The sequence below is a fragment of the Thunnus thynnus genome, chromosome 8 (assembly GCF_963924715.1).
Source record: "Thunnus thynnus chromosome 8, fThuThy2.1, whole genome shotgun sequence".
NCBI lineage: Eukaryota > Metazoa > Chordata > Actinopteri > Scombriformes > Scombridae > Thunnus > Thunnus thynnus.
The window spans coordinates 28860676-28872625 of NC_089524.1; the positions used below are offsets into that span (position 1 = coordinate 28860676).

An 11950-nucleotide genomic window follows, 5' to 3' on the forward strand; every position below is an offset into this window, starting at 1 on the left:
TTCTAAAACTCTCCCAATATGTATAGTTTAGGAATACAGAATATGAGCAAGTTTCTTTGGTTGGGTAACCTGACTACCTGCACCTCAAGGTGCCCTTCACTCACCGCCTCTGCTCCTCCTCCAACTGAGTAGACTTGTTCTGGACAGCCATGTTGAGATCTTGCTCTGCCCGCTGCTGACGCTGGGCTGACTCCAGGTGGGCCTGCAGCTGAACACACACACACACACACATCACCATTACTGGCATCCTGATAACACTTCAGTGTATGGTAGCAGTAGTAAGTTTGCAGTTACCTAATATTTATAAAGAAACATAATTACAGTGGAAATCTGCTAATACAAATTCTCTGTAGGCGCCACTCAGCCAAGAATAATATTTGGATGAATAAAATACATTTAAATACAAGCCAAAATCTTATTCACAACATTAAAAGTCCATGTTTTACTTTTCAGATATGCACGATTTCTTTACTTGTTAAATGATCTTCATTGCTTGCATAAACAACTAGATTCAAACAAATCAGCATAAAGAAAGGGATTATATTGCAACAAAATTCTTCTGGTTCAAAGTTCTCATGTCTAAATGAATTATAACAAGTTAAACAAAAAACATTTTGCTTCCATGGGACAAACAAGAGTTTTAAGTCCCCCTCTACGAAACTTATTGTTTCTTCACTTGGATGTTTATGCTTCAATGCTTCACTGTGCAGAATGATGTTTGTGCAGAGTTTGACACCACTCAAAGGCTGTTTTCACATTCAGCTGCTGAAAGTGGAAAGTTTCTCTGCTCACCTTAAAATCTGAGTTTTAGGAGTAGCAGGATTTGTAACATTTCAACTAGTTTGGAGCTGGTCATGGTCCAGTATGTAACTTACACAAGTGTGATGTGAAACTTGAAGCCTCCAGTGCACAAACAATGAGACTGGACTTTACAGTGAAGAAGGAGACATCTTGCATCCAGCAGTTAAAGGTTCTGGACTTTTTTTTATCAGAGAGAAGGAGTAGAGGTACTTTTTTTTGTGGAAAATCCATATCAACGTGATGCAACAATTTTGACATACCAACAATCTCATCTTCTCAGACTCTGAGGTCTTCTCCAGCACCTGCTCTTCTAGTTCCCCACACCTCTTCTTGTACTGAAGAACCTGTTATAAAACAAGCATAAGGTGCACAGTTGAGCCAAAAGAGCCATTAAAGAGTTGTGAATTGTGAGCTCCATTTCTAGTCACCTTGGTCTGCAGCTTCTGAACAAGTTGGGCCTGTTTCTGCTGGGCCTCCTGGTAGACTTGCAGTCTTTGTCTGTAAGCTCTCTCCTTGTTATGCAGGGGTCCTTGTGATACACTGTCCTGGTCTGAGTCCACTGCTGACTGCAGCATCAGCATCTGATCGAGATGGATGGACAGAGGTAACAAATTAGTTTATAGACTTTGGCTTATTACATTTTGTTTTTTTGACAGTGCGTCACGGTGGTGTTGATTGAACTCTATGGTCATTTTTGTGGCTGTTGTGGTGTTGTTGTACTGGGCTGTGGGATGAACTGTATGTCCATCCCGCCAGTCACAAGGATTTACTGCACACCAAATATGTTGGATTGCATTCTATTATGGTTATCAATCTGATATACCAATGATTAATGGTCACTTAGCAGTTTTCATAGTCCACTGTGGGTTGTGTTTGAGAAAAAAATGAAGTTAATGCATGGGAAGTTTGTGCAATGCATTTTTGAAGAATTCTGCAAATGTGTGTTCATGCCAAAAGTAACATCTTACTTTACAGAACCCATGATGGGTAGTTTATATGACATGATTCAATGACATCAATACTGATGAGGTTAAAAATCTGCATAGTATGTTTCCCATGAGAACAGAAACCCAATAATGACCCATATTTGACTGACTAGACACATCTAGAGACTCACAGTATTAATTTAGCGTGATTGATGGTTGGACAAACAGTGGCTAGATTTAAAGATGTGGTACAGTAGTCTACAGAGTGTCCAAGTACAGTTTGTTTGTATGTTGATGTTTATGTGTATGTGACTGTGCATCTGTCAAATGCATCTAAAACATTTCTCATGGTGGAATCTCATATCCTCTCCCATATCTGAAATCCAAATGTCCTGTAACCTCTCAACCTCACACAACCTAAACTCCCTCTGAACCACCCACTCTCTATCCTGGTGCCAGACACCCTGTCCTCACTAATACAAACCACATGGCCCTAGAGCACTACAACACACTGCGTGCCTCCAGCTGCCCTTGCCGACTTCTCATTTAAAAAGAGAGGAAAGGAGCGAGAGCGAGAGAGCCCCCTCCCCTGCAACACACTCCAAACCAACATCCAAGCCCTTCAAATCAACCCTGCGACCCATTCCCTCCCTCCTCTCTTCTGTACCTCATCTCTTCTCTGGGTGCTTAATCTCTCCAGCAGTCTCCAAGAGAGCCAAGACAATAGTCTCACTGTTCAACACTGGACCCAGCCACTTTGCCACCATTATTAACACATTTTCAAATGCCCTTTTCAGCATTTTATACTACAAACTACACTAACGGCCATCATGCATTTGGCTCTGTGCTTTCAGTGTTTTTCTCTGAGGACCTGGAGAGCACAAAAGCTTCTTTTACTGCCCGTTGTTGAGGTGACAGCTTTAGGGACTGAGAAGGGAGGAACAACATGGGCGGAGTGTTTGAAACACACAGAACTGCAGCAGCTGTGTTTAAAGGGACTCCTGGAAACAGCTGTGTGTGGAGCATTAGTGATTATGCATCTTTTCAAGTATTTGGCACAACTGTAGCAATAACACTGACTTACTAACAAGCATGTACTTTATGAACACACCTTCAATACATGGCCATAGCACAGAAGTTTTACTGTATTCCAGCACGTGAGCACAATCTATGTACCTATAGAGTCTTATAAAGGGGTCTAATGCTGTTACAATTTGGAGGGGTGGGATAACACTCCAACTGAGACCATACTACAACAATGTTGTATATAATATAGATATATTATGATTAACATTCACAAATAAATTAAAGTCACCCTTGTAATTTTACACTCATAAATGCAAAAGGCTAAATTGTTCTCACGTATTTGCCACCAATAAGATTCTGCCCAAGAGGGAGCAACCATGGCCAGATTAGCCTATCTGGGGGCCCTGATGTAAAAATGGCCTTTGTGCATCATCACCACCTTTCTCTGTGTTGTGTACTGTATGTGTCTTGTGACCTGCAAGTAAACACATCTTAAAACATTTATTTAGAAATATGCACAAAGTGAACACAATGCAGCCTACAATAACAGATTTTTTGGCCACTTAGCAGCAGCAGAAACAATCTGTGAACACAACACTGACATATTATCACCATTTAAGTTGATATGGCTAGCTTGTTAGCAAACAGTTACTTGTTTGGCCATGCACCTGGTGAATGTGAATCCAATTTTGTTTTTTTGTAAAATGAGATACAACATGTCAGTATGGGGATTATGTCCAGGTTGGTCTTGCAAGGATGCAATCCCCATTCTGATGTGTTGTATCGAGTGTACCAAACAAAAGGGAAATGTGGATCTCCACCATGTCCACCAGCTAGAAGCTAACTTTGTCTGTGAGCCATTTGGTGCTGGGAGGTAGTGTACAGTGGGATTTAGAGCTTTTTAGCTAAACACAGCTGCCTTTTGTAGCAGAAAATTACATTATGAGAGCAGTTAGAGGGAACCAAAACAGTAAAGTTGAAAACAATGAGCTGAAAGATGCTATGAAGCTCCATAGAGCTGAGAGGAACTGCAGAGTGAGATGACAATTCTCCATAGCTTCGCATACAAGACCCTGTCACATACAGTACGAGTAATCAAGCAATTCATTGCTAATATAGAAACACTGATTATAGCTGCATTAATAATGAAACTGCTAAAATAGTTTGTGCCATGGTTCCCTTTTACAGTAATAACAACCCAACAAATGTTTCTTTTTTTAAAGATATGTTTTTGGGGCATTTAGATAGGAAACAGGGGGAGAGAGAGAGGGGCATGACATGCAACAAGGGTCTCCAGCCGGAGTCAAACCAGGGATGTTGAAGTTATGTGGTATGTGCTGTAATCATTTGGCTACCAGGGAGCTCTCTATATCCCAATAACCTTATATGATACACATAATGAAAGTTGGGCTTTTGAGGCTTTTAAGGGTCTGTGGCCACAGGACCACTGCCTCCATTGTTCAGCGTTAGTGGGGACTCACAACTGCAAGCCTTCATTGCATCCAATGTTGTATCACAACCTCTAGTCAGAAACACGGAAATAACTTTTCTCATTTTGACCTGAAGTTGTATTTCCTGAACTCTATGTGGTCTACCTAAAATGCAGAGATATACACACTACCTACAGCTGGATTGTCAAGCCAATTACACACATTTTTCATTTGTTCTTATATGAACAAAGTGTTTAATTGTTAAATTGAGTTTTTTGCATATTGTGTGCATCCTGTGTTGTTTGGTATCCATCAACAACTGCTGCTCCTGCCGACTCCACCCTCCCTACCTTCCTATGCACTCAGTGACCAGGTGTCTCTGGCAACTCCTACAGGTCCCCGCCCTGCCCTGATGAGGAGGGTTGTTTGCGCTTTTTCATACATAGCTGCAGTGTGTGGGCTTCTTGCCAGTGCCTCGCCCCTGCTCCACACACTACAGAGAGGACTCTTTTTTTATGGTTTCTCCCCAGTCAGCTGTAAAGCAGGAGGCCGCGGGCTGCTCTGGATTAACCATGCTCCATGCAGGAAGCTCCCAAGAGGGCGCCATAACAGTCTGCTGAAGGTGGGGCTGAGACCCCCACCTTTGTTAAACTCCCCTACAACACCATCTACTCCATTGCTCTGCTTGCATCATTACATCTCATCACCCTCATCTCCAAGTGAGCTTGAACTCATTGTTCTTCACAACACACCCCTCCATTGGTGACTGTAAAAAGGCAAAAGAGAGAGGCGAGTAATCCCAGAACTCCATCTGCCCTAACTCGAGGGCTTATAGGGCTTACTGGGGGCCCAGAAGTGCGCTCACTGAACACCCTTTCTATTTACGATCTGCCTCAGAGTACAATCACTCTCGAGCAGCCTCCGCGGCCCCCTAAAGTGGGCTGAGCCCAATCCTAACATAGCCTAACTCTTTGAGGTCATCTACTGCCATTCAGCAGTAATGTTCAAGATGCAATTTATACGAAAACAGCCTTTTTGTCATGGTATGTTTTATGCCTCCATATGGTTGCTATGGTTCCTTTTCTTTTTTTTCATTCCCAAGTATCTGTTTCTTGAGCCCTGCTTATGTTTCCAAAGTAAAAGACTTTTCCGCCTCTTAAAATGTGCTTTGAATTAGCTTTTTATATTTCTTGATATTTATGATTTGTGCCACTCCTTGTATTGTCTCTTTTGATGAATATTTCAAACAACATCAAGGGATAATCTTGCTTTGATTCATCTGCCAACAAGCAACAAGAGAATCATTTTCAAGGCCCTTGTGAAGGCTTTGGTGTTTGGGCCAAAGCTTGCTGCCTTGCTCATGTGGTAGATCAAAATCCAATCCATTTCAGTTACCATGTTATGATTGCAATATTCTCTTGCTGACCTAATGTCACAACATTTGGAGATCTGATAACTCACCAGTTTATCTAATATTTCAGCTGAGTTTTTATGAAATGCCTTGAGGTTATTCCTCTCCTCTCTTAAGATACAGCACTGGCATTGTGGATCCATACCTGTTTATCTATACAGAGATACATTTCCAGACATATCCAGCAACTAGTCCACATTCTCAGTCTCTCTTTGTGTCTCTGATTCACTCGGGGCGACATCTGGCCATGAGTGCACAGTCCAGCCAGCATGTGAAGGGTTACAGCTGCAATCGTTTTCCCTGGCTTGGCCTGGGCCCAGAGGCTTAATAAAGGGAATTAATGGAGTGCACTATCTGTCAAATTCCTAAACACAGCTGGAGCGGATGTCCATCGCCCCCAAGCTGCCCAAAACTTACTATCCTACTTCAACAACATACCCGTTCCCCCCTTCCCCTCGCATTACCCCCTGAGTGCTGACTCTGTGAAAGAGCCCCAGCTGATTGTGAAAGCTGTTTATGTATCATCACTGACAGTAATTACACAATGTGGGATAACAAACAGGGAGAATGGAAGTGAGGAGGGGGAGCTGCTGTAAGTGAGTGGAGTGAACTTTTTGGTTATGGGGACAGCTGCTGTGATGGCATACAGGGATTCAAGTGATCTGTGTAAATACAGCCAAACTAAGAATACATACAGTGTACTCACAAGTATGTGGCTGGCCTTGTAATACTTAACACAATGCCCCCGGCAAGGACAATGCCATGCAAAACCTGTGCACACATACACCCACTCAGTCAGTTCAAGACATCACATCTGATTAGACAGTCTTGACATGTGAAAAAGAACTGAAAAGTGTGCTTAATGTTTGACTTTAAAGTCAGGTAACATGAGCAGCCTAATGTCAAATGTTGAAAAGGTTTAATGGAATACTTTCATCAGAAATTCTGTGCAGGGATGGGCTTTTAGGCATATTTTCTCTGGGGAAGGCAATTAATTTTTACAATTTCATGATAGTTGAGAGAGTCCGACTTTTTGGCAGCGCTCCATGCAAACTGCAGCCTAAATGAATGGGTTTTTGCCAGGAGGAAAAACAAACTGGAAACAGAGGGGGTAGCAGGGTAAAAGGGGACAGTAACACAATCCCTAAAAACAGACTTTATCTGCTTCAACTATGTTTGACAGGGTTCTTATGCGGGAACCCAGGGGATTCAAGATATCAGAGGGCACTGGCAAATGGCAGTTGGTGTCAGAAATCATTCAGCAAGAGTTTATCTTTATCCAACTGACTGCCACACTGCAGTATTGTGCAGCCACTCGCTAAGTGTTGAGGCAGTGGGGTATGGATGTCGGCGTCTGAGAAAATGCGCACTGGCAGGGCTCCAAAAGCAACACAGAGGGTTCAGAATTCACCCCAACATGCTCTCCAACCTCCTGAGGCCGTCCAACTCACAAACTGGGTCAAGGTTTATCCTGGTTCAGGTGCAATTTGCTGGGGTCACCAGAGATCACACTGAGTGACTTAACAGAGACACAGAGGAAGGCTTTCAGAGTCCAGGTGTGACTTCACCAGTATTGTGTTAACGGTCTTCTGTCAGGTCAAAAAGACTCAAGGATAGCTGGGGAAATATAGGGATTTAGGATAACTATGTTTGCTTCTCAACTGTCACACGTTCTGTGGTGGATCTGCTGCAGCTGACATGAGACACAGCTATCTATTCCATGTGACATCTATATACTGTGGAGCGATTCAATACAATTTCAGAAAGCACTCTGCTATGGCACAAATGGCAGAAATGGTGTCTGTTGTCATCTTGCATCTGCTGGGGAGTTACTAAGCAACAAATACTAAGCGATTAACGACTTAAAGCTGCCGGTTTCAAAGTTTCTTTGTCTTTGGCTTGGTACATATTGGAATGAAAAATACCTGGTCACATTGCATCAACCTGGTCACAAAAAGGTATGGAGCATGTTGGCCTGAAAGTAGTTATGAGAGCTGGTAGTTTGACCATTGGAGCTGACACAAGGGCATACTCCAGCTGTGACCGTGTGACTGTGGGATGGTTGTCACTGTATGGGTAAGGTGGTACCTGGTCATCTTTTACAAAAGACAAAAAACAGTGTCTAGTATAGAGGCCCCTTGTCACATTTCAGATGACTATGAGTTGTTAGCAGTTCCAGTAAGATTTTCCCTCTAAACCTCCCGTATGGTTTAATTTAAACAGTTTGAGTCCTGAAGAGGCAAAAATTATCCAATATTTCACAAAAAAAAATCCAAAATATTAATACAAATTTATGTAGCAGTCTAGTCAATCTAATATCATTCACAGGAGCAATGCCTCTGCAGGAACAGTACTTTTACTTTTGATACTTTTGCTATTAATACTTCTGTACTTTTACTTCAGTAAGATTTTGAATGCAAGACTTTTACATGATTGTATTGGTAAAAGTAAAAGACCTGAATACATCTTCAACCAATTATGTTAATACACAGTTTGACTATTGAATTACAGCCCAGTAATTCCAAAGATTTGGTGTTGAACTGTCTGGCTGCTCCCTCAAGAGCAGGTGAGGATACAAATTGAATTGATCATACTGCATGTGATATGTGCAGGGATATACTGTAAGATGACTTCAACTGCACTAAATATTAAGCGAGGAAGTAGATTATTTGTAGGTGAGAGTGAACATTAGCTCTACATGGGTGCCACAGCCAAGGGAGTATATTTGGCTCTGGGACACTGATTAGCACACTGCATTAACATCACATAACAGCAAAGCTGCCAAACAATCATGCTGTTCTGCACAGAAAAATAGTAGGGAGAAGACAGGAGCTTTCACTGGAACAGACGAGTCACAACAGGAGTCTTGTAATGAACCTCCTGACTTGTGAGCCATTACAAGATAAAACATTCAGCCGCTTTATAATTTCTCTGATCTTTGTAAAATAACAAAAAGGTAGGTCTCGTGCTAACCCTGCACCTTCACTCCTCAAACTGCTACTCAGTGGTGCAAGCATCAAATATCAGTAACACTTGCTTATGTTTTTTTCTGTTTAGCGCCTTTTCACACATCTAAAAATACCAACAAAATAAATACGCTATATATATCTGCCAAGCTAATTAGGTTATATTTATAGCCTTGGTTTTAAAATAAGTTCGAAGAGTAAAGCAAGCAGTGGGAGTTCATTAGATTTAAGCAGCAGAATGAGGGCAGTGTTATCACAAATGGCTGCTTTGTGCACCGTGAAAAATGAGCTTTTTCTTCGACAGTCTCGAGGGAGGAGGCCGGTGACCTTCACAATTTTCCCCCAAAACAGCAGTCACTACACGGAGGGGCAACCATGGGGGGCTATGAAGGGAGACGCCGGTCCTCGTGAGCATAGGGGGTCTGAGTCTACCTGAACAGACCACAAGGAAACCCTTCATGAACCCCGCTCCCTCCCTCTCTTATTTACACTTATAAACACATGCACACACGCACATGCATCCAGACTCACCCACACACACACAATGGATGCTTATAAAAGTTCTTACTGTAATTTATAAACTGTAGTTCCTCAGCTGCTAATAAAAGAAAAAATGTATGACATAAAACGCGCTTGTGCCAAGTTACGTCGATTCAATCGTTAGTCTGTGCAGTATGTACTCAGTTTTCACTACAGTACATGCAAAGCTGATTCAACCTTCCCACACTGTTTGTTTGCTCAGAACCCAAAGGCTTTCCCTGCTGGAAAGAGCGTTGCTACACTGATGTTTACTGTAACCATATTCCATTTCAAACGCATGTAGCTTTTTGCAGTCAATGCTCTAGTGTGGTTGACCTTCTTGATCTCATCTCCAAACAAAACTGCACAAATTTCCCATCTACAGTGTTACGGTACATACTCCAACTCCTGTAAGAACTGCACAAACATCTGACATATTATAAACAATGTTTGCCAATGCATTCTCAGCTAGTAATTCCTGAACAAAATAAGTAGGCTACTCAGAGAGACTATCTGATGAAGTGCGAGTCATCGTAGTGGTTACACATGTTGACAGTAGCATAATTATGTTCATGAGCAGACTACATTTCCTCTGTACAGTTGTTCAAATTAAGGATAAGTAGATGCTGATATGTATCAGATGGACTTCCCTAGAGGATATCACCTGTGCATCCCTTTTGTTATGCATAGTTCTTTGTTTTTTCCATTTCTGTTGCAGAGCAAACATAATACTTTAATGGCATGGGTACAACAAATGCTAAATATCTAAATAATGTTCCACAGCTTGACCTTGACCCAAGAACGTGTCACTCCTACCCTGTCTGTGAGACCGGCCTGTTTGACTTGCAGCTCGTCACGGTCCGTCTGGCTCGGAGACAGCTGCTCCCTCAGGGCCCTGCTCTCCTCTGGCTCACTGACCTCAGAGCTCTCACCTGGGATTAGGAAACAGGTCATGCATACAGAAGTGTCAGTCTCACCGCATGGGATGTATTGATAACTGATATCTAGCAAGGCAACTCAACGCTATTGTCTGTGTGTTTGGATTACAGCTCTCCTCCTTACCGGCGTCCTGCTCGACCAGGTTGCGGGTGATGATCTGGCGGATGCGGGTGAAGACAGGCACAGGCGTGACACTGGACTCCTGCCCATCACGTCGGAGTGTCAAAGTCCTCTCTCCTGAGCTGCCCTCAGAGTGAAGCAAGGACTCCTCCAGTTTCTACAATCACAAAAATCACATCGACCCTTCACTTGGCTGAGCAGTAAAGGCCCAACTAGTCAAAGTTAGGCTATGAGGACAACAGTGGAGGAAGGAGGACTTAGATCTTTTGCTTAAACAACTGAAACAGCTGGTCAGTCAATTGACAGAAAATGAATCTGCAACAATTTTGATAATTAAATAATCATATTAAAAGTTGTTTTTAGTGACCAAAAATTAATCCGTTCCAGTTGATTGTACAAATAAGCTATTTATAAATGTTACATTTTATAAACTAAACAATTAATCAATTAATCAAAAAAAAGAAGTAATTGTCTGATTAATCAATTCTGAAAAAAAATCATCAGTTGTTAGTATATAAGTATTGGTAACAAACTGTGCTGAAAGAGTAAAAAGTAATAATAGTCATTATGCAGAACTGACCCTTTCAGAGGTTTATATTATTATATATTTTATATTATTGCATTGTTATTATTAGCCGAAGATATTCTACACTACTTTAGTGTTGGGCATTTTCATCTACAGTAATCAGTGGTGGAGGAAGTATCCAGATACTTTACCTAAATAAAGTAGCAATTCTGCAATATATAAAAATTCTCCATTACATGTAATTTCTAAGTCCTGCATTGAAAATGACACTTAAGTAAATGTACGTAAGTATTATTAGCAGAATCCACTTAGTATTAAAAGAAAAGTACCTATTATGCAGAAAATGGCCCTGTGACTGTTATCATTACTGATGCATTAATGTGTAAGTGGCATTTTACTGTTGTAGTTGGTCGAAGTGGAGCTAATTCTAACAATTTTATATAGTGTTGGATAGTTTAAAGTATGACTGCATCATATTTTATAAACTCATCATATGTTTTGTAAGTAAAATCTTAATCTTGATCTTAAATAACTAGCAGCTGAAGCTGTCAAATGGAGTAAAAAGTACAATATGTCCCTCTGAATTCTAGTGGAGTAGAAGTATAAAGTCTAATGAAATGAAAATAATCAAGTACAGTACCTCAAAGTTGTATAAGTACTCTACTTGAATAAATGCATTTAGTTAAATCAGAATAATTTATTCATCTATCATTGTTTAATCGCTACAATACAGCGTTTGCCTTGAAGTCAATGAAGTTAGTGCCCCAGCAGAGGTGGTGTATCCAATCTCAGGTCGTCATTTCTCCGGTCAGACGCTGAAAACCATCACTAGGGGACAATAGCTGTTGTGTTACCAACCTGAATCACAGCCTCCAGTCCAGGTGAGTGCGCACCTTGCTCCCGTTGAGAACTCATTACAGAAATAGGCCCAGCATTAACAATAAAATGTTAAATCATACCCGGCGTCGTCTGACGAGACAAAAATGTTGCTCTAACGTTAGCTAGCTATGAGCTAATAAAACTTTCAGATTGAAAGCAGTCAAATGTTGAGTCAAACAAAGACCAAACCAGGCAAGTCATTAAAACAATTAGAAAAGTCAAGCAAAATCACTGACAAAACTTTTTTCCAAGAAACTTTAGGAGCGACTGCAGACATGTAGCTAATCCCAGTTGACGTTGCCAAGGTGACCACGCGCTTCCGGGCCGTTGCCGTAGAGATAGAATGCTGGCTTGAGTGTTACCATGGCAGGGCAGACGCCACGAGCTAGGATACTGGATTCCTATGG

General features: G+C 41.5%; 1 protein-coding gene across 4 annotated transcripts in view; it reads right to left on the reverse strand.

Moving 5' to 3' along the window:
• Positions 1-11867, reverse strand: part of crocc2 (ciliary rootlet coiled-coil, rootletin family member 2) — a 34485-nt gene extending 22618 nt beyond the window's left edge. For all 4 annotated transcript variants that reach the window (XM_067597810.1, XM_067597809.1, XM_067597813.1 and 1 more), the window contains exons 1-6: positions 11523-11867; positions 10142-10295; positions 9896-10011; positions 1230-1382; positions 1062-1145; positions 105-208 (exon numbers count right to left, since the gene is read on the reverse strand). In XM_067597810.1, coding sequence (XP_067453911.1) covers positions 105-208; positions 1062-1145; positions 1230-1382; positions 9896-10011; positions 10142-10295; positions 11523-11579 — 668 coding nt within the window. In that variant the 5' untranslated portion in view covers positions 11580-11867. The remainder of the gene's footprint in view (positions 1-104; positions 209-1061; positions 1146-1229; positions 1383-9895; positions 10012-10141; positions 10296-11522) is intronic.
• Positions 11868-11950: the final 83 nt, after the last annotated feature.